The sequence below is a fragment of the Oreochromis aureus genome, linkage group 6 (genome assembly GCF_013358895.1).
Source record: "Oreochromis aureus strain Israel breed Guangdong linkage group 6, ZZ_aureus, whole genome shotgun sequence".
In the NCBI taxonomy this organism is placed as follows: Eukaryota; Metazoa; Chordata; class Actinopteri; order Cichliformes; family Cichlidae; genus Oreochromis; species Oreochromis aureus.
The window spans coordinates 15,651,385-15,673,252 of record NC_052947.1 but is presented as its reverse complement, the minus strand read 5'-3'; the positions used below and the strand labels follow the sequence as shown (position 1 = coordinate 15,673,252).

The 21,868-nt window shown below is 42.6% G+C and overlaps 3 protein-coding genes across 3 annotated transcripts; all 3 read left to right on the top strand.

Annotated features, from left to right (window-relative positions):
- On the top strand, positions 1–5,567 carry lap3 (leucine aminopeptidase 3). The gene is made up of 13 exons (XM_031757314.2): positions 1–183; positions 352–473; positions 555–609; positions 696–801; positions 1,408–1,567; positions 1,661–1,825; positions 2,384–2,542; positions 2,644–2,768; positions 2,864–2,952; positions 4,461–4,563; positions 4,671–4,750; positions 4,829–4,941; positions 5,062–5,567. The coding sequence occupies exons 1-13, from the start codon at positions 85–87 to the stop codon at positions 5,246–5,248; spliced, it is 1,563 nt and encodes a 520-aa protein (XP_031613174.1). The 5' UTR covers positions 1–84; the 3' UTR covers positions 5,249–5,567.
- Positions 5,568–6,247: 680 nt separating this feature from the next.
- med28 (mediator complex subunit 28) lies at positions 6,248–9,535 on the top strand. Its single transcript, XM_031757304.2, has 4 exons — positions 6,248–6,446; positions 8,505–8,571; positions 8,650–8,762; positions 8,903–9,535. The coding sequence occupies exons 1-4, from the start codon at positions 6,288–6,290 to the stop codon at positions 9,104–9,106; spliced, it is 543 nt and encodes a 180-aa protein (XP_031613164.1). The 5' UTR covers positions 6,248–6,287; the 3' UTR covers positions 9,107–9,535.
- A 2,093-nt stretch (positions 9,536–11,628) lies between these two features.
- klhl2 (kelch-like family member 2) lies at positions 11,629–21,312 on the top strand. Its single transcript, XM_031757308.2, has 15 exons — positions 11,629–12,359; positions 14,481–14,600; positions 14,697–14,803; positions 14,918–15,039; positions 16,938–17,100; positions 17,265–17,374; positions 17,465–17,581; positions 18,681–18,830; positions 18,927–19,044; positions 19,240–19,437; positions 19,575–19,676; positions 19,958–20,086; positions 20,254–20,394; positions 20,488–20,631; positions 21,159–21,312. The coding sequence occupies exons 1-15, from the start codon at positions 12,292–12,294 to the stop codon at positions 21,185–21,187; spliced, it is 1,818 nt and encodes a 605-aa protein (XP_031613168.1). The 5' UTR covers positions 11,629–12,291; the 3' UTR covers positions 21,188–21,312.
- The last annotated feature ends 556 nt before the right edge of the window (positions 21,313–21,868 follow it).

Below are 21,868 nucleotides of genomic sequence, written 5' to 3'. Positions count from 1 at the left end.
GCGACCGTTCGGCTTCCTCTCGCACATGCTCAGTGTACGACCTTTAAAAGTGATTTATTTGGGCTCTCGGTGTGTGTGCAGCAGATGACAATGTTTCTGGTGAGGACAGCTACGCGGACGGCGGTGCGGACAAACTCCTGCAGGTCGTTTTGTGTCTCACACACTCACCTGAGCGACAGAAAGGTGAGTTTAGCATCTGGTGGCAGTTACATCATCATCATCACACCAGACTCATTCAGGTTTCAGATCAGTTCGGCTCCGCGTGTTGGTTCAGATGCTCTGCAGGTTCATGCGTGAGAATGTGGCCGTCTGCATCTTTTATCATATTAAACTGTGTTTGTGTGTCTGCAGGGTCTGGTGCTGGGAGTGTTTGAGAAGAAGGAGGAGGAGGAGGAGGGCACTCTTCATCTGACAGAGGCGGCTGCAGGGTTTGACAAGTCTCTCTCCGGAAAGCTCTCTGAGCTGCTCAAACTGTGAGTCTCTGTTACCTGCAGGCTGAGAATGAACAGCATTCTCTGTGTGCGATTAGCCTCATAAACTTTTGTATTTCCCAGCTCTGGGCCTGCACTCAAGAACGGCAAAAGCAGAGTATTTTATGGACTTCACAAGGTAATAAGGTGTGACTTTATGTTTATGAACCCCCGTCTCCTCAGTCTGAGATCTCCTGATGGATGATGTTTGTGTGTCTCCTGCAGGACTTCCCATGTGTAGCAGTAGTCGGTTTGGGTAAGAACAACGCAGGTGTTTGTGGCACGGAAAACTGGGACACCAGCAAGGAGAACATCAGGCAGGCTGTGTCAGGTATGGCGTGGGTGTGTATAACAGAAGGAGTAAAGTGTTGTGCACTTTACTTTTGTTCTCTGTTTGAGCACTTAATGCTTTATACAACATTCCCCATTCATACAAGCAATTTTTTCAAACTTCAGTCAACACTTCATCAGCCAGAGATCAAACCACCAATCTTCTGATTAGTAGATTATAGTAGATTCCAGTTCCTTATAATGGATCCCATGGTGCGAGATATGTAATCTCTCCAGCGGGTTCTGCGTCCACCACGGGATCTCCTTGCAGTTGGGTGTGACTAGAAAACCTTTATTTAGAGGCATCCTAACCAGATGCATGAGCCACCCTCTTCTGGCTCTTTTTTTCTTTATCTATGACCTATCCTAAAAAAGTGCAACCTCTGATTCGGAAAGGAATTTTCCTGGCTTGAACACCTCTGGGATGTTTAAAAGGTAAAAAATAAATGCATCAGATTTGAATTTTAGCTCAGAGGTAATGCAGATTGTCACCTTTAGGTTCTATTGCACAGCATTGCTTCTGTTGCATGTTACATCTTCTTCTGCACTCAGTCCAGTTTATGCTGAATTCGTGCCTGGTTTGTTTCTGTCATTCATGCACGTTCAGCTGGCTGCCGGTTGCTTCAGGACCTGGAGGTGAGCCACGTGGAGGTGGACAGCTGTGGTGATGCCCAGTCAGCAGCAGAAGGCACCGTTCTGGGATTGTTTCAGTATGACCAGCTCAAATCCAAGAAGAAGACCAAAGTAACAACGCAGCTTCACGGCAGGTAGATCCGACAAACTGAGGCTCACTGACTGTCAGAGGCCTTTAACACTGTAAATACAGCGACATGCTACTTCCTATGTCTGACTCTTCCTAGCGCTGACGTGGTCGGCTGGGAGAAAGGCGTCATGTATGGAGAGGGCCAAAACCTGGCACGGCTTCTCATGGAAGCGCCCGCCAATCACATCACGCCTACTGCTTTTGCCAAAACCATTGAAGAGAAACTGGCTCCACATGCTGATCGAGTCACCATACACAAGAGGTCAGTGTTTCGTTAATCATCATCATCCCCGGCACCGCTTTCAAAATCAGGAAGAAAAAAACATGGACTTTAATCTGTTGCATATTTCAGGGGAAACTATTCCATGTATTGTCACAAATAATCATAAAACAATTTTTTGCATCTACTTCTGCTCTTTTTTTTTCTTTTTTCTTTTTTTTTTTTGCTGCGCTCTAGCATCTAAGAAACTCCCCTCTAGGTTTCAAGACCCTTTCAAATTCCTTTGCCTCCTCTCATCAATGTCTAATCAAATACTGTACAAGATGGTGTCCCATTCCCCTGGCTGAAGGCATATTATTATGCATCCATTCTCTTCCAATTATCTAATTTAGGATCACAGGGGGGCTGGTGTCTATCCCAGCTGCCACAGGGCAAGAGGCAGGGTGCACCCTGGACAGATTGCCAGACTGTCGCAGGGTGTCCAGTACTTGAATAGGTCCAATAAAGTGAATTACTGTTGTCTATTTATCGATCCTGTTTTTATTCTGAAAGGTAGATAAAGTAGAGGAGGTTTTTCTCTAATAAACTGTGCCGTCGTAGACCGCAGGCTTGGATAGAGGAACAACAGATGGGAGCCTTCCTTAGTGTGTCTAAAGGTTCAGAGGAGCCCCCTGTCTTCTTGGAGCTACATTACAACGGTTCTCCTGACAGTAAGCAGCCTCCGCTGCTCCTAGTAGGAAAAGGCATCACGTTTGACAGGTAACACACAGCAACACGGGCTGGGATCAGATACTGTAAATGTCTCATTGAACCTTTTCATTACACCATACAGTACTGTTTTTATGATTCTCTGTCTGTAGTGGGGGCATTTCTCTGAAGCCCTCTGCCTCTATGGATGCGATGAGGGCCGACATGGGCGGAGCTGCCACGGTGTGCGCCTCCATCGTCACAGCAGCATCTCTGAAACTCCCTGTCAACATTATTGGTGAGCATTTTGATATAAAATACCTTGGTGGGTTTTTATTTTTGTCATACGTAATATATGTAAGTCTGAGCATTTCACTGCCCTGATTCATTCAGGTCTAGCCCCCTTATGTGAGAACATGCCCAGTGGGAAGGCTACTAAACCAGGTGACGTTGTCAGAGCCAAGAATGGAAAAACAATCCAGGTGAGTGGACTCCTGAAACGGGCATTGAACTGCTACCTGAGTGTGCTTGTGCTTCGATATGTGGGCAGCTGTGGCTCAAGTGTTGGAGTGGGTCGTCTACCAGTCAGAAAGCTGATGGATCAATTTGCAAGATGATGAACTTGAAGTTACTTCTGAATGTTAGAAGGTGCTTGGACATAGAATAAAGTGCTGTATGAATGTGTTTGTAACTGGTGTTTATTATTAAGGGGGAAAAAAATCCAAACCTACATGGCCCTGTGTGGAAAAGTGTGTGATGACCCTTGGCGGCAACAACTGCAATCAAGTGTTTGCGATAACTGGCAGTGAGTCTTTTCCAGCACTGTGGAGGAATTTTGGCCCAATCATCTTTGCAGATCCCAAAGGGTTGATTCTGTTCATCTGGACGTAGCGTTTTCAGTGGGAGAAACGTTTCGTCACTCATCCAAATGACTTCTTCAGTCTCAGCTGACTGCAGGTTTCCCCAACCTTATAAACAGTACATTTATACAATGACTGAAACTAGCCCACTGAATGAACAATGGGCTGTCAGGTCAGTTCCTTGATCATTAATATGCAAACTGTCATGACCATTGATCAACAACCAATTAAGCCCAATTGTTTGCAAAATTGTTGTAATTCAGCCCCACTGGAGGGTTTTCAAGCATGAACTGCCTGTTTAAGGTCATGTCACAGCATCTCGTTTGGATTCAGGTCAGGACTTTTGACTAGGCCACTCCAGCGTCTTCATTTTGTTGTTCTTAAGCCATTCTGAGGTGGACTTGCTGGTGTGTTTTAGATCCTTGTCCTACTGCAGAACCCAAGTGCGTTTCTGCTTGAGGTCACAAACAGATGGCTGGACAGCCTCCTTCAGGCAGCCTCTAGACGGCAGAATTTATGGCTCTATTTACCACAGCAATCCTCTAGGTCCTGAGGCAGCACAACAGCCCCGACCATAACATTACCACCACCGTATTTTACTGATGCAAGTGAGGCTTGCAGTTCTTTAGTTGTTGTTCAGGATCTTCTGTGACCTCCTGGATGATTTATCGATGTACTCTTGGAGTAATGTCATTCCTGGGAAAGTTCACCACTGTTCCATGTTTTCTCCATGTCTGTATAATGGTTCTCAACATGGTTCATTGGAGTGCTTAGAAATGGTTTTGTAACCCTTTCCAGACTGATAGATCCCAGTTACTTTGTTTCTAAGGTGTTTCTTTAGATCAAGGTATGATGTGTTGCTTTTTGAGATCTTTAACCTGTCAGATAGGTTTTATTTAAGTGACCTCTTGATTCAACAGGTCTGCCAGTAATCAGGCCTGAGTGTATTTAGTGAAACTGAACTCAGCTTTCCAAAAAATGTGGTTAATCGCATTTAATAAGAGGTGCAACTACTTTTTCACACAGGACTGGGTAGGTTTGGATAACTTTTCTCTTTCACACCACTGTAAGTACCAGGCCATTTACTGTATTTGTACAGTTGTACAGTGTTTTTTGTTTCTGTGTTCCAGGTTGATAATACAGATGCAGAGGGCAGACTGATCCTCGCTGATGCTCTCTGTTATGGACATGTCTTCAACCCCAGAGCCATTGTCAATGTTGCTACGCTAACAGGTAGGATTTCTTCAGCAGTTGTATACACAGTGACATCAAATTTTCATTATGCTGCAAGACATTAATCATAGATAAATGTTAAAATCGTGGCGTATTTTGTCTTCGAGGTGCGATGGATGTAGCGCTCGGCTCAGCAGCAGCAGGAGTCTTTACAAATTCTGACTGGCTCTGGGAGCAGCTGCACAGGGTACCGCAGATACACGTTAAAACACGGTGCCTCAGTCCATCAGCTCTTCTGTTAACGTGTGTGTGTCTGTGATTGTAGGCTAGTGTTGTGACAGGTGACAGGGTGTGGCGGATGCCTCTGTTCCAGCACTACACCAAACAGGTGACTGACAGCCAGCTGGCTGACCTCAACAACGTTGGCAAGTACAGCCGGTACGTATCTGTGTCTCATCTCCTGTTAGAGGCATCGCTGCAGCAGAGAGACGTCCACTCAATGCTACAGTGTGCAATGAATTGGAATTCTTTTTCTTCTCATGAGTGATTTCTTTTTAGCTCTGGTGGTGCATGCACTGCAGCTGCATTCCTGAGGGAGTTCGTCAAAGCTCCTCACTGGGCTCATCTGGACATCGCCGGTGTGATGAGTAACAAAGACGAAATCCCCTACCTGAGGAAAGGCATGTCTGGAAGACCAACACGTACACTGGTGGAGTTTGCTGCTGGTCTAGCCCACAATGGCTAAAAGGAGATGGACAAGAAAAATTGATTAGACTCTTTTGCAATCTTCTAGCAAGACTCAACAGTGATTGTTCTGTAGGAACAGAGACCGAGGGCCTAACACAATGGTCAAATGCCACACAGTGTGAAACAGGCCACTGGATAAACTGATATAATTATATGAAATGGAGATATTTTTGTAAAATATCTGGGCTTCACTGTTTCCATAAACCACATGCATCAGTCTCAGACCAGTCCCTGGTCCTGTTGTCATCCTGAAGCTGTGTAGCATCAACAGTATTTTTTGTAGTATGAATAAATAAATTCTTACTGGTAAATAAAAAGTGTTTTGTATGACTGTCACTGTTCTGACATGCACTACTGAGCATGGATGTACACTGTGTACCTCATTATAGTCATGTGATAATTTTTTTTTTTTTTTTTTTTTTTTTTTTTTAAGAAAAGAAATGTGGACAGTACCTTGCTGGTTTAGAGGCAATGTGCTGCCCCCAATCTTTTATTTAAATTATTTATTTTCTTTTATTTAAAGGATTTTGGAAACCTGGCTGCAGATTTGCTCCCACTCAGAGATGGCACAATGAGTGAGTTGGCCTCTCTTCCTGGATGAAACCTGACTCACTCGTCCCACAGGTGTTTGATGCACAGAGTCCTCACCTCAAACTCATGAGTTTGAGGTGAGGACTCTGTGCATCATTTAAGTGCACCCACAGTAAAGTGGGAAAACCGTTACTTTAAGGACAATGACTTGTACGTAGTACTACTACAGTGCTGCAGCTGCTGCCAATTTCTGGTACATAACTGTACAAAATATAATTCAGACATTACTCAGAAGCTTTAATGTATATAAAGATATAGATTTCTATCATCTCCCAGGAGGATGCTTCGACTAAATTATGTCCCCCACAAAAAAGCAACAGACCAGAAAGATTTAGCCATTGTGTCCGAAAAGATGTTTAAAAGGTTGTCCAAATACCTTTGGCTAGAAAGCTCTGTGGACTGTATACGCATGCGCGGGCTGTAGAGGGAACAACAATCGGATCAAGATGGCTTCGTCCATGAGTGGGATGTTTACCGGCCAGCAGCCTCCTGGTGCTCATCCTGTCGGGGGTCCCGGCGGACCGGGCCAGCCGAGTTTCGCTAGTGCCGCTCCCAGGACCCAAGGAAGCAACACGTTGGTGGATGAACTGGAGGCTTCTTTTGAGGTAGGAGTCCTCAGTGCTGGCTTCCTTTGGCTGTGTATGCTAACTGTCGCTAGCAGCTTTAGCCGGTTAGTGTTTGTTTGCTGGTGTTGGTGTACCGCAGGGTGTACCCATTTTACATTCAAATCATGTTCTTAAAATTATTAAAAATAATTATTATTATTATCATGAGGAAGTAATGATGCTGTGGTGTGTAACAAAGTCCCAGCCTCGCCCCCTGTCTGTGCCTTGCTAATTAGCAGACATTTAGTAACAAACACACGGGCTGTTGTCTTTTTTCCAACACCTAAAACACCGTAATCCTCCCTCTTTGTCACTTAACTAAATTAAAAAAAAACAAAACAAAACACAATAGACACACACTTCACACATCATGCACACCCGACTTCTTCGTTGGTTTAATGCGCTATGCTTCTAGCATTAAGCTGGGCATACACTGTGCGATTTTCTTTTTCCAGTCGCGTTATTCAGTTCCTGCTCAAACTGCACGATTGAATCGCAGGTATTAGAAGTTCGTAGGTCACGATGCATGGTCTCACACTATACGGCCCGATGCTCTGGTGCGACCTGAGTGCTCACACTGTGTCTTTCGCTCTCCCTCTCTGTCTTTCTCTCTCACACACACACACACACACACACACACCATCAACTTTGCTAAATTGCTAATGGAAAACATTGACCAGGCAGCTGCAATTGAGCAGCAATGTCCATCCAACTCTTTTCACGGTTGTTGCGGTCGCTTTAATTTTGTGAAGCCACGTCGAAATGGCTCGGCTGAGCTTGCCAAAGTTCTACGAGTTGGGCCTCCATCGCTTGTGTCCAGATCACACGCTGCACTGCCATGCTGACTTCTCTTTGCACAATATAAATTACACGAAGGATCCTCTCACATGCTTCTAACTGCTTTTGGTTGGGGACCTTAGTTCTTCAAAATAGCTGTGGGTTTATGTTGTGAAGCCAGTTTCAGCATGCCTTTGATAAAATTTACAAGATGACAAAGCTTGGAGACAGACCCGTACAAACACTTTCACACAAATGTAATCTACAAAGAAAAGGGGTACAACCACAGATGTCCCAGTGGATATCCACAGATAAAGAGCTACTATCAGACCTCACTGCCCGAATGAATGCCATTTATGTGCCAGGTGTTTATCACCTGACATCAGAGACCACTGTGAATAATGCTGCTGTCAGAGTAAATCTCTGCAGCCAGTGACAAACACAAGAATGGAGCTTTTTAATGCAGACTGTATTTAATTTTCACTAAGGCATAAACATAGAAGTAGTTCTAGTTACAGTTTTTACTAGCATTGGTGTCTTTAACATATCTATCCTCAGTTGCAAATCAACAGCATTGCTAATTTCTTTGTGTAGGTTGGAAGGCAGGTATTATTCACATATTTTAAAGTTTAATTAATCTATTTGGGGACAAGCAGTCTAGAAAACAGCCTGGACTCAAAGCTGGAACATGAATCATTCCACATCAAATCATCACTTTTTTTTAAAGAACATTTTCTGCTTAAGCACCTTTGATTTGCTTGAAAGTTTCAGGGTTTGAAATTTAGACATTTATAATGATTGCTGTGAAATTCTAGCTTCATTTGTTAAATACTATTTTAGATATCTAAGCAGTCTGAGGCAGTGTTTGATCACAAATATCTCAAAAACTTTAAAAAATAAACGCATGACAACGTAACAAGTATCAGTTCAACATTTCTGGTACAGCAAAACAATTAAGATCGGGGAAAAGGGGATTAGTAACTCATTTCACGTGAGTAGTCCAGGTTTCCATGTCCACAATGCCGTAATTAGCTGTCCAATGCAACACCGTTACCCTAATACTACGACTGCTACGCACACTCAGGGATCGGCAGTCGGCATGTTGACTACTGCCATGAATGTTGCAAGAACTGTAAACTTGTTTGACTCCCCAAGGCAGATTTCAGGGTGAGAAAAAAAACATGCTGGAAGTGGGTCAACGGATCATTTTTCTAAAAATTTGAGATGGTTGAGCAGAATGTCTGTTATGATTTAAGAATGTTGTCTCTTTTTATTCTTTAGGCATGTTTTGCATCCCTGGTGAGCCAAGATTACGTTAATGGAACAGACCAGGAGGAGATTCGAACAGGTCAGTGAAGCAGAACACTCTAATTTTTCACGTCTCACATTTTAGTCTGTATGCTGACACGTGTTGTGCTTATTGTAGGTGTGGACCAGTGCATACAAAAGTTTCTGGATGTGGCTCGGCAGACTGAGTGCTTCTTCTTACAGAAAAGGCTTCAGCTGTCTGTGCAGAAACCAGAGCAAGTGGTGAAAGAGGTAAACTATTGCAATGAATTGGGTCCACTTATGTTTCCAGTAGATTTCCTTGTTATTTGTGCAAAATAAAATAAACAACTAGTCATGAATGTATGTATTATTCATTTTTCTCAATTTGTCAACTTGTCCTCTCACTTCAGGATGTGTCAGAGTTGCGTAATGAACTACAGAGAAAAGAAATGCTGGTTCAGAAGCACTTGACGAAGCTGCACCACTGGCAACAAGTGCTGGAGGATGTGAGCGGTCAGCATCGTAAACCCTCAGACCTTCCCCCTCCTGGACCGCTGGCTTTTCTGGAGCAGGCCTCTGCAAATCTGCCCCCTGCCCCCTTAAAGCCAAACTAACACACCACATGTACAGTCACATCATTTGAAACTGCCCCGCTCTGAAAATGTGCTGTTATGCATCCAGTGTGTGTAATAAACCACCTGGAAACAGCAAAACAGTCGCTTGCCAAAATAATGACTTATGCTCTGCAAGGTTGGGATTGACCTGAGTCCGCCAAGGCTGGCTGGAGATGACACAGAAACAAGATATGTGAGCTTGCATTCATCAGTTGTGCATGCTTCATTTGAAGTAATGGGCAAATAAAGTCTGTATTTGAAGGACGGCAGAGTAATGTGACTGTATCTAAAACGAAGAGCACTTTCCTGCAGAAATGTGGGGAGGTTAGTACAATATTTCAGCAGTTTTTTTCCCCGTTTTCATTTATGTAAATATTTTCATTATTGATTTTTTTAAATTGTAAAAATAAAATATGAGGATTTTTGAAACTATACTGAAGTCTTAGTTATTTTTTAACAGAGTGCACTTGTGATGTAGTGATTGAAACAGGGTTGACCTCGCCCTGTAAAATTCCTAAGGTGCACTCCTCGGGTTTATTGGTGGGTCACAAATGAGTAGTACTCATCCTCCAAAAGTAGCTTTGTGTCGTCTTCTGATAAAACACTGAACCGAGCCTTTGGTGCAAACCAGAGGGTCAGTGTTTAAATGGCATGAAAGGATAAAAACAATGGGTTGTGGCATTTTGGTTCAGTGTTGTTCCTTTAGAAATCTCTCAGTTTTGTGGAAATTAAGTATTACATCAACAGAACCCACGTGAGACTGTGGCTCAAAGAACATAATTTACAAATAAATTATTTGGAATGTCCTCTGTGTTTACATAAAAACAAAATAACATTGTTATCTTGTCATTTTGGTTTAAACAAATCTACCTGCCAACAGCTTTTATTCCAGGTCACCACTACGCTGAGTCAGTATTGAGTACAGAGCATTATGAAAGCGTGTTGTCTCTGATGTAATTGGTGTCTTCACACCACAGCAGATTTGTTCTGCTCATTCTCACAGCTCTTGCATGTTCACAAACAGTACAGCCAGGCAAAATATCACAGATGGTGCTCCGAGGACAAACATTTCTGCAAACGGGTCTGTGGTCCTGACATGAAGAAACCTGTATTTTAATGTAATGCTAATGTGTTTAATTAGCAGTTATCCACTCTTTTAATACAGTTTCTGATTGACATGGACTAGATTTAGCATGTGTACCTAATGCAGGCAGATATCTAACTTGACAGAAAGACTGAAAAACATAAATGCTCATGTATGTCAATTTTTGACTTCCAAAGACATGACTTAGGAGAGAAGAGCAGAACATATTAGTCACAAGGATGAGATATATGAGTATTTGTGGTCATGTTTGCGAGATACACAAAGAATTATTAGATAATGAAGCAATCTGTCTCAATCAGATCTCATTGTGCAGCATGACAATAGCCCCAGGCATGTACCGCTGTATACGGGTCCTGAGTAAGTGTCCAAATAATGAAATAAAAGTAAACTGATAAGTGAGAAATATGATGCCAGTGAAGCAAATTTTGACTTACAAAGTAAAATGCTTAAATAAAACTTTGGGCTTGATGATAAATAAAATTATGTTTTGTAATCCTATGTTTAAATGTAATTAAATTAAAAATAGGGTCAAAATTGTGACTTACTATGAACAGAATAACAAGAATTTAAGCCAACAGTGTAAGATATAAAGCTAAAAGACATAGAAAAGAATAAAATAGAATAAAACTTGATTGTCATTGTACATGTACAACGAAATCGTGGGTGCTCCACATCAGCTGTGTTGGAATAAAATATAAATAGTAGACAGCACGAATAAATAGCATACAGGAGAAATATATACAAGAACAATAGAAAGACACACATTTTAGAACAAGTTGCAAAGTGCTTTGAAATAGTGTAAAGAAAAATTATTGTTAGATATTATAGTATAGCATCATTTTATGTATTTATTTTTTAATTTTACTACAAACCACATTGGTTTTAACTTTGCTCTATAAATAAAACTGACTTTCTTAATATAATAATACAAATGTAGCAATAAAATCAAAACAGAGAAATGCTAAGGCAGGTTTAGCATCAGGTAAACACTCAGTAATATGATATCTAAAATCTGAATCCATGTTATCTAAATTCTGCCACGAAAATTTAAAATTCCAACTTACTGATTTATAAATTGACCTTATTTAATAAAGTGTAACTTAGACTTTAAAAATCTAAAGTTTGAGTCCTTTAATCAAAATCGTGGAAGTATATCAAAATAACTTGTTATAGTTTATGAAAGTAAATCAAACACCTTGAGTTTGTAGCTGAAAATGACACAAACGTAGATCATAAACAGTCAACCAAGTCAAATTTATAACAGGATTACATTTAGAGTATGAGATCAAAACTGTGACATTATAAAGCAGTTTCTGATTTACAAAGTCAGATTTGGAGATATAAAACTTTGGGCTTGATGAGAAGCAAAGAACATGTTTCGTGTTCTTATTTTTAAATTTAATAAAAAATAAAACGTAATGGAACAAAAATAGGGCCAAAATTGTCCATCATAATAAGACCCAACCTGTACTAAATGATGAAGTCTAAAGTCTTTAAAGCATCACTTTACAGTTTCCCCTTGTGATACTGTAAATGATTTACTTTATAATGTAAGGTCCTCTGATCGTGTTTGTTATGAGCTGTCTCTATATGAACAAACTGAACTGAGTGTTTGTTCAGTTTCGTGAGTCTCCCACAGCTAGAGGGAGACAGCGCTTTCTTCTGGGACGCCTTGGCTGCTCAGAGGACCGTCTTTACCGACATGTCCTTGTTTGTGCGTTTTAATCAGCGATTGGAAAATAACAGGTATCCTTGTCCGTCCGCCTCTCGCACCCATAAACACCCAGGAGTAAAAGAGAGGGGACGCTGAGTAAAAACAACCCCCGTCTGACCTGGCGGTGTGCGCCTTTCCTGCGCGCTTTTCGGCCCACATAAGGAGCAGTCCGCTGGGTACAACAGCCGGACTGAATCGCAACGTGTCTGTGGAGAGTGTCACCGCAGCAGTCGGGCTGTGTGTTTCTATGGAACAGGCTGCTTTAATGGGGCTGTCGTCAGCCCGTCTCTCCGCCTCTGGACAGATGATCGCCGTGATTCACGCCTGAATTTAGATCCATCGAAGACGACACTGTGTGGATATGGAATGGTGCATGCCGCTGGGCCAAGTTTTCAGCCTCTGAAAAACACCAGAATCATGGACAGTCATCCGCTGTAAGTGCAAAAAGCTGCTGAATCTCTCCCTCGCTCTCGCTCTCTGTGTGTGTGTTGACGTTTCCCAGTGGCTGCTTGACGGATGGTGCCGCATTGACAAAGACAGCGGCCAGCCGGTGTGGCTGCTCACTGACCGGGTGGGGAGGACTGATACCCGGGGACTGTGGCTGCAGGAGCAGGCTGCAGGCTCTGTGGTGGTGTCATAACATTGTGCTTGTTGGTCTAACGCCTCTGTTTCTGTTCGTGGCACTGAGGACGTGTGCTTCACAGCCGTGTGTGGGTGTGTGGGTGTATTTGTGACAGAAAACAGAGGAGCAGCATGTAAATGTACATGTTGAATGTTTGATTTCAGGAGAGGGAGGGCAGAGGTGTGCGCTCAGAGGTGCGAATAACAAAGTAATTGTGTGGATTATATATCATATACTTCTAGTCCAGCACAGTTCAGCCAACTTGATCGATCTGTTTTTAATGAATAGTCAATAGTGAAGGTTTAAAGTACACACATGATCTTATCAAACACCTTAGGCAGTCAAAAGGTTCCATCTTAGGTTAAGCCTAATCAATGTTTTAGGACATACACCAGAGTCTCAAACATGAATGGAAATCTCTGTAGCAGGACTTTTCCTGTTCTCTCTCACAACCTCTTCAGACTTATCATGAAACCCTCAGGAGAAGGGCCCCTGAGTAGAGCTGCTGGATTATAGTGCCACCTGAAAGTGCTACTTGATTCATCAGTATAATAATATCTTACACACAGGAGTCATTTTTCTTCCAAATTGTAACTCTTATTTTTCTCCGAACATTTTCGCTATTAATATTGAATAAAGCACTTTTATTAGTGCTGCAGTGTTCTTACATTGTTTCACTACTTATGTCAGTGACTGGAGAACTTATGCAGGGTGTGTTTGTATTTTAAGATGTGCAGCATCTTCTTCTCACCTCAGCAGATCACCCTCCTCCATCTCTCCTTATCCCTAGCATCCTCCTCTGTCACACCAACCCTCTGCATGGTCTCCTTACCTAAAACCATGAATCTTCTCTGTGATCGTCCTCTTTTCCTCCTGCCTGGCAGCTCCATCTTCAACATCCTTTGCCTGATATATCCACTCGCCATCCAATCCATCTCAGCCTTGCCTCTCTAACCTTTTCTCCAAACTTCTCAACCTGAACTGTCCCACTGATAAATGAATTTCTAATCCTGTCCATCCTGCTCACTCCCAATGAAAATCTTAACATCTTCATCTCCTTGTCAGTGCCAGCATCTCCAAACCATACATCACAGCATGTCTCAGTAATGATGTGCAGCATCATGCAAATGCTGCACTACAAATGCTGATTGACTGCATTCTATGTAACTACAAATTATAACAATAAACAAAAACAATATAAATTTTCATGCAAAACGTATAACTTTGGCAACATTGGCTATGTGCTAAACTGCTCTTTCAAACACAAGTATCAGCATTGTCTCAGCCAGTGCATCCCCTATTCTAATCATAATGCTAGTGCAACAACAACAGTTAATAATATCAACAATAATAATGATAATAGAATTTATAGCAGAACAGTTCAGCTTTTACATGCTACAACTGAGAGTCTGCACCTTGTTGATATAAACTAATAATTAAGGTCTTTGGATAAGATTTTAAACAAGACAAAGCACTACCTGATACTGCAGCTTTGACTGGACTGCTAAACAGTTTACAAATGAGCATTTAATCTTAATTGTGGTCTCCTGGGAAGATGCCTTCTTTACGCGTGTGAAAATCAAGCTTGGTCCTGATACAGCGCCCTCTGAGTGTGTGCGTGTTTTTCGTCAGGAAATCAGGAAATATTACACCGTCACTTTCCAAATCAACAGTAATTTATCTTCTCTAGGAGATAAACCAGCCGAGTCGGGGTTTAAAGTGATTGCAAAGACACTTTGGAAAACTTAATGAGAAGTTAAACGCAGTGTCTGATTGTGCTTTTGGTTAAAGCTATGGTGTTTAGAAGTGATTCTAAACAAAAAGATGTTCTCACTGTGATTGTCGTGCACCAGGAGACCCGAGTAGCTCTCAAGTTACGCGTTTTGTAAGTTGTGTTTGCGTCTTGTTTACGTATCTGTACTGTTCCTCTCAGGTGCACTAGACTTTGTCCACACTCTCTGGACAAAGAGGACGGAGTGGAAAGGCACGGTCCCGTCACTCTGAACCCTCGCCACATGAGGAAGGCGTTCAAAGTCATGAACGAGCTGCGCAGGTGTCCCACACTGTCTCTTCAGTTATTTGTTGCCTCGTCCTCACCAAATCCTTTCTGTAAACTGTAACGGTTTCTGTTTCCTACTCGTGCGTGTAGCCAGAGCCTGTTGTGTGATGTGACCATAGTGGCAGAGGACGTCGAGATCGCTGCTCACAGAGTGGTTCTGGCTGCTGGGAGCCCTTACTTTCACGCTATGTTCACAGGTAACGGCCCTCCTCCATTCTCATCTATTTGGTTTCTTTCATTCTTTTTAGTGCCTGAAACAGTTGCTACCTTTGTGGTGCTGAAAATCTTAACGTGTGCACATGTACTAACAGGGGAGATGGCAGAAAGTAGGGCAAAACGAGTAAGGATAAAGGAGATGGATGGCTGGACTCTGGGCCTGCTGATTGACTACATCTACACGGCGGAGATACAGGTCACGGAGGATAATGTGCAGGTAAACACACACATGCATTAGCTCAATAACTACAGCCTGGAATCACACTGAGCAGGCTTGCAGCATTTGCAGCGTCACACTGCTCCTTGTAAACTCTGCAGGATCTGATTTACCTGTAAGGCAAAAATAACATTTCAGTTCAAGCTTTCTCGATGCATTAAAGCTCATTCACATCAAAGGCTTTGTTAGCTTCACACAAAGACACGGTCTTTTTGGTTATCAGGTTAAGTTAAAGAGTTAAATGGCTACTTTCAAACCCAAACTTCTGGGCGATGAGCAATAAGTTAGACCTGATTGGATTGTCTTTAAAGATTTAGTAGAATAGAATAGCCGCTTTACTGTCATTCAAAAAATACATCAGCTAGTGCACATCAGAATGAAATTTCAGTGCATTTTACTCACCAACTGACTGTATAATTTAGTAAAAAACAAATCTAAATTTAAATGTATAAACTATAATAAAAAAAGAATCTAGCATATATAGATGTAACAATATAAGAAAAACCTAAATATATACATATTATTAGTAAGGAAAAACTGTATAGGATCTGAGCAAATTAGGAAACAGGATATTATGGGTGCTTCAACATGCTGGAAAACAATAACTCGGTGAAAACGTCCAACTTTTCAGCAGGCAAGCCCCACTGCTCGCCGTATGAAAAATAAACAGCTTCCTCATACCTGATCATGCAACACATGATCACCACAAAGGATTCTGGGTTTGAACCTGCTGGCCAGCCCACAGCAAACCTGTGTGGGATGCTTGTTTCCTCCCATGGCCCAAAGACTTGTATGTTAGGTTAGCTGATGATTCTAAGTAGGTCATATACATGATATTTTCCATATCATGTCTTCATGCTTCTTAAGCTTTTCTTATCTTGGGGTGACTGTGGATCAGGAGGTAAAGCAGGGTGGCTACTAATTGAAAGGTTGGTGGTTTGATCTTACATTACTAACACTGGTAGGCTCAGCGTTTTGGTGTTGTGGCTCAAGCAGTCTTTACTAATCAGAGGGCTGGTAGATTGAAATTTTCTAACTCTGTAGGAAGTCGTGTATTATGATCAGGGTAAGAGCTTGTGGTCGGGTTAAGGTCTGGAGTCTGGAGCCCTGTCGCAGGGCCAGAAGCTAGAGAGACAAGGTGGTGCAGCGGTTAGTACTGTTGTCTCACAGCAAGAAGATCGTGGCTTCTAATCCAGTCTGGGGCCTTTCAGTGTTTGCATGGGTGCTCTCCTGGTACTTTAACTTCCACAGTCCAAAGACATGCAGTTAGTGGGGCTAGGTTAACTGGTAATTCTAAATTGGTGTGAGTGTGATTGGAAAAATCTCATTGGTTTCAGGAAAAGTATAAAACTTTCATTACTATTTAAATAAGGTGATTATATTTGGTGTCATTTAAAAAAAGATTGCCATGACTCCACACCATGACAAGACACTTTTTCCGACGTAAATTTTTCTGAAATGAGTTCAGTTCATGACACGATGAGATGTGATTTAATCAGGCTTTTTCTCTAGAAGATTTCTACTTGCTTTAAAACCCACCAAATTAAACCAGAAAAGCAGTTTCCATGTTTGAACAGATGTTTTTTTTTTTAACTTGGGAAGGATCAGATCACCACAGTGCAAATAAAGGCACTATAAAAGATGCACGTACAGCACGTGATCACTTTGATTGGTAGCTGTGCTCTAATCTCAGCTGAGTTTATTTTTAGGGTTTCACTTCTTTCTTGGTTTAAAAGTTGAAAAAGACTGGAACAGTTTTGTTAAAGTAAACTGTCAGTGAGTCCCAGATTGCTGTTCTGCACACCAGGCCAACCTGTCACCGCTCTAAATGTACTGATCTGTACGGTGTGGCAGTAAAGCCGAAACCTGTGTGCAAACCTCGTGTTCTTGTTTCTCAGGCGCTGTTGCCTGCAGCAGGGCTGCTCCAGCTGAACGAGGTGAAAAAGGCTTGCTGTGAGTTCCTGAGCTCTCAGCTTCATCCGTCCAACTGCCTGGGAATAAGAGCCTTCGCTGACCTACACGCCTGCTCCCAGCTTCTCACGCAGGCTAACAGCTTCGCAGGTTTGTGCCTTCAGGAGTCTGCATGTGTGTGGCAGCACTTCCTGTTCCTTTATTTAAACGAGTCCGCGTGTCCGGGAGGATCTGGGGAGACAGAATGAGAACAGGTGTAATTAATGAAGTTGTGGAGAGAAGCAGCTGTGTTTATCTGCAGTTTGTGCCCGCAGAGCAACATTTCACCGAGGTGGTCGGGAGTGAGGAGTTTCTTAATTTGGGCATGGAGCAAGTGTCCAGCCTTATCGCCAGCGACAAGCTCACCATACCCTCAGAGGAGAAGGTACGCTCTTGTGTCGTTCTCATTATGCACGTATAGCAGAAGTAAAAACTATACAATGATGTGCGTGTGCCTGTGTGCACTGTTGTGTAGGTTTTTGAGGCCGTCATAGCTTGGGTCAACCACGATAAAGACGTCCGCCAGGAGCATTTGGCTCACCTGATGGAACATGTCCGCCTGCCGCTCCTCTCCAGAGAATACCTGGTGCAGGTGTGTTTGGCTGCTATTTTTCATGCTGCTCTTAAATGAAATAGAGTTAAAGTTTTATGCACTATTAGCTGCCAGTAACCTTTTGTTTGTCATCGTTGTTTTCAAGAAACTGGGCTGGTGTTTGATGCTTTTTTTTTCTCATCACTTTGAGTGATGTAGAAAAGCACTGTATACAGAACATAAACCACTTAAAGAGAAAATGTAGGTCACAGAAAGAAAAACGGCAGGAAGAAGTGATTAAAAGTGAATTCATTAAAAAATGTGGGAAATAAAAGATGAAAGAGGGGCTGACAGGAAAAAGATACCACAGTAAATTCTGAATGTAGACGATGTACACAATATAATGTAATTTATACTTTTTAAAGACTAGACTCGTGTGCAGGAGAGCAGTGCTTCAACATTCCACGATGTCCCGTTTTATTGTTTTTGGGACGTTCAAACAAGCTCCCGCAAGAAAGGAAAGCTTTCTAACTCTGTCATCTTGCTGGTGAGGTTGGTTATGACAGGAAGATGCTGTGTGCGTGTGTGAGTCTCTGTGTGTACACTTCACTGGTGTGTTGAAGAAATCTATAAAAAAACAAAACTATCTGATGTAAAGTGAATGTGTGCTTCACTTGTCAGAAAGGGCACTTTTATTGAAAGTGATGAAATTAAAAATACATATAAATGTTTGCTTTTCTTTGTCACTTCTGTTGCTTTAAAGAAGTGGATTTGATTATTTCTTGGCGCAAAACTGAGTGCAGTGTTTGCTGTGGCTGAATTTTAGTCGATATTACTGATGTGTGATCCTTTGTACAGTAAAGTGACAGCAGCTGAAATCCTTTAGCATTTTTTTTTTTTACTGAAAAAACATCATGCCCTTGTACCAGTCATTTCCTGAATATTAAAAATTTTTTTTAGTTAACAATGTCTGCTGACAGTATTCAGTTTGATATAAACACAGAATATATTTTATAAGCCAAAGATTTTTTTTTTTTCATTTTTCTTTTTTTTTTTCTTATGCTGACTTTAGCTCAGAAACGTCACACTCACTGTGATGTACTGTAACTGTAAATCATGCAAGCTGATTGGTTCCTCCCTCACTGTTCACTTGTGTCAGCGGGTGGAGGAGGAGTCTCTGATTAAGAACAGCAGTGCCTGTAAAGACTACCTGATTGAGGCCATGAAGTACCACCTGCTGCCGGCCGACCAGAGAGCTCTGATGAAGACCGCCCGTACACGCATGAGGACTCCAGCCTGCTGTCCTAAGGTACTAACACACTATAAACACATGAGCACTTATATCCACATCAAAACAGCAAGTGATCCACAGTCTTTCTTGTAATGGCATCGCTGTTGTGCGTAGGTGATGGTGGTGGTTGGCGGTCAGGCTCCTAAGGCCATTCGAAGTGTTGAATGTTACGACTTTGAGGAGCAGCGATGGTACCAAGTGGCTGAACTCCCAACTAGGAGGTGCCGAGCAGGTAGGAAACCCTCAGTAATCATAATAAATGAGCTGAAGAATGTCACCTGAAGGCTCCTCGGATTAGGCAGTTTGATTCTCATCCGCCTACCAGGATTTTCCCAAGAAAAAGTGAGAATAAAAAAGACAAAGTTTTATGTCAGTCAGCACTGATCAGGAGAATGAAAGATGTTTTAAACTTTGTCTTCTCTGTCAGGTGTGGTGTATGTGGCCGGGTGCGTGTACGCGGTGGGCGGTTTCAACGGTTCTTTGCGTGTGCGGACGGTCGACTGTTACGACCCGATGATGGACCGCTGGACGAGCGTGAGCAGCATGCAGGACCGTCGATCGACGCTCGGGGCCTCTGTGCTCAACGGACTCCTGTACGCTGTTGGAGGCTTTGACGGTAGCACAGGTCTGTTGCTGCGATTTTTAATTCGTGTGGTCGTGACCTCAGCGTGTGACGCCAAATGTCCTTTAAAAATGTGACAGCAGAGAATTTTCAAAATGTTTGACTGCTGTTCTTTTGATTGACGCTCTGCATGTTTGCAGGTCTGTCTACGGTCGAGGCGTATAACGCTAAGACAGACGAGTGGTTCCATGTGGCGCCCATGAGCACCCGACGCAGCAGTGTAGGAGTCGGCGTTGTCAATGGTGAATATGATTCCCAAACTCTCTCCAAAATCAGCTTTTAGAAATGGATTTTTAAAGGTGAACAAACTAACAGAAACACCTACTCCGGCAGGAAAAACAGCTTCAGTAGAGCTCATATTTTTCTTTTTTAAAACAAACCACTATTATTACAAAATACTACAGTACTACGATATATACTATGGCAAGAGCGGTGTGATTAAAAATATCATAGTTCCTCCATCGCTTGTGTCTTTTATCCGCCCCTGCACCTCGTTCTAAATTATGGATTGCATGTTTTTCAGGGATCCTTTATGCTGTTGGAGGTTATGACGGAGCCACCAGGCAGTGTTTAAGTACAGTAGAAGCTTACAACCCTAAAAGCAACACGTGGAGCTATATAGCCGAGATGGGAACAAGACGCAGTGGAGCAGGTGTGTCAACCTTATTTGTGTTTAAAATACTAAATGAAACAACTGATCTGTTTGTCAGTACAAATCTTTACTGAAGCTTACTTATAAAAGAGGACTAAATGAAAAACATTGCACAGTGTGCTCCTCTGAGTAGATCGTGACCTCTAGTAACTGCATGTCTTCCTCAGGTGTGGGTGTATTAAAAGGTTTACTTTATGCTGTGGGGGGCCACGACGGTCCACTGGTGAGGAAGAGTTGTGAAGTTTATGATCCAGCCACTAACAGCTGGAGACAAGTAGCTGACATGAACATGTGTCGACGTAATGCAGGTAAGCAACACGGTGTGTGTTCACCAAGCAGCCTCGGATGTGTGGTGCTCTTGTGTTAGATGTCTTTTAATCGTTGTGCGTTTGTGTGTGCAGGCGTGTGTGCTGTAAATAATGTACTCTACGTGGTGGGAGGAGATGACGGAAGCTGTAATTTGGCCTCGGTGGAGTTCTACAATCCGATCACTGACAAGTGGACGCTACTGCCGACCTGCATGAGCACAGGTCGCAGTTACGCAGGTCAGCGCTCCACACACGGAGCCACACAGTTTTCAATGCTGTCTTGAAGTTGGCTTTTGTCACTTGAGCCATACTGTGCAGAATGATTTACAAAGGGCTGCTTTATATTGTAAGGTAGCGGCCCTGCAATAACATAGAGGGAACTACAACAATCAAATGACCCTCTATGAACAAGCAATTAGCAACAATGGGAAGGAAAAACTCCCAGAACCAGGCTCACAGAGGGGCAGCCATCTGCCGTGACTGGTTGGGGGTGAGGAGAGGAAAACGGGACAAAAGACACACTGTGGAAGAGAACCGCTTAATAATAACTAAAGATTCAATGCATAGAGAGTGAAGAAGAAACACTCAGTGCATCATGGGAAACCCCCAGCAGCTTAGAGCTATTGCAGTGTAACTAAAGGAGGATTCAGTCACCTGATCCAGGCCATCACTGTAAGCTTTACCAAAAAGGGAAGCCTGTTGTATAAGAAAACGAGGATATAGTTGTTTGAACCTAACTTATTTTATTTGTATTTTTACTTCAGGTGTGACTGTGATTGACAAGCCCTTATGACTGCTCTAGACACCTGCCGCTGATTGGGAGCAGAACGTATTCTCCTGCTGAATACTGATCTTGGATCTGTCTACGATGCCAATGCTTCAAATGTTGGGCAGCATTAGCACAGGCACTGACGAAGATGAAGGAAATTACAAGAATGTTGTTGTTGTTGAAGATGACGAGGATTTTTGCACTTACCTGAATGGGGGGAGCTGTAACAAACAAGGGGATCAAACCTGTGTTTTAACCCCTTCCCCTCCTCTCTCTCGTGGCAGGACTGCAGCAGCGACTGGACAAAGCAGTTTGAAGCATCCGTGTACCACTGCAGTGCCACAGAAACGCTACTGATGTGAAGCTACTTTAACTCCAGAGTTATTTTAACATTAGTAATGTTAGCTCAGAGAAAGACCACTGACCTTCTTTATGGGAGAGGAAGGCAGAGAAGGACCATTTGGGACTGAAATAGGTTTCTCTTTCATTTTTTAAAAATCCTATTGAGAAGTGAGTTGTGTGAGTGTGTGTGTGTTTGTGTGTGTGTGTGTGTGTGTACGCTAGCATTTAAAGGTGCTCCGTTGCTTGCACATGTGAGCATGTGTGTTTGTGTGCATCTGGTGTGGTGACGCCTGGTTCGACGCCGCATGAACGCACTCCGTGTGACCTCCGATCTTTTACAGTGTTGCAGGGGGGCTGCTCAAG

What these genes read in the sequence shown, in the direction of transcription:
- med28 (XM_031757304.2), top strand. Translation starts at nt 6,288, where the DNA reads ATGGCTTCGTCCATGAGTGGGATGTTTACCGGCCAGCAGCCTCCTGGT. An exon ending in AACTGGAGGCTTCTTTTGAG is followed by an intron (nt 6,447 to 8,504) that starts GTAGGAGTCCTC and finishes TTTATTCTTTAG; the next exon opens with GCATGTTTTGCATCCCTGGT. An exon ending in CCAGGAGGAGATTCGAACAG is followed by an intron (nt 8,572 to 8,649) that starts GTCAGTGAAGCA and finishes TGCTTATTGTAG; the next exon opens with GTGTGGACCAGTGCATACAA.
- klhl2 (XM_031757308.2), top strand. Translation starts at nt 12,292, where the DNA reads ATGGTGCATGCCGCTGGGCCAAGTTTTCAGCCTCTGAAAAACACCAGA. An exon ending in GTCATGAACGAGCTGCGCAG is followed by an intron (nt 14,601 to 14,696) that starts GTGTCCCACACT and finishes TCGTGCGTGTAG; the next exon opens with CCAGAGCCTGTTGTGTGATG. An exon ending in TCACGGAGGATAATGTGCAG is followed by an intron (nt 15,040 to 16,937) that starts GTAAACACACAC and finishes CTTGTTTCTCAG; the next exon opens with GCGCTGTTGCCTGCAGCAGG.
- lap3 (XM_031757314.2), top strand. Translation starts at nt 85, where the DNA reads ATGACAATGTTTCTGGTGAGGACAGCTACGCGGACGGCGGTGCGGACA. An exon ending in CAATGTTGCTACGCTAACAG is followed by an intron (nt 4,564 to 4,670) that starts GTAGGATTTCTT and finishes TTTGTCTTCGAG; the next exon opens with GTGCGATGGATGTAGCGCTC. An exon ending in AACGTTGGCAAGTACAGCCG is followed by an intron (nt 4,942 to 5,061) that starts GTACGTATCTGT and finishes ATTTCTTTTTAG; the next exon opens with CTCTGGTGGTGCATGCACTG.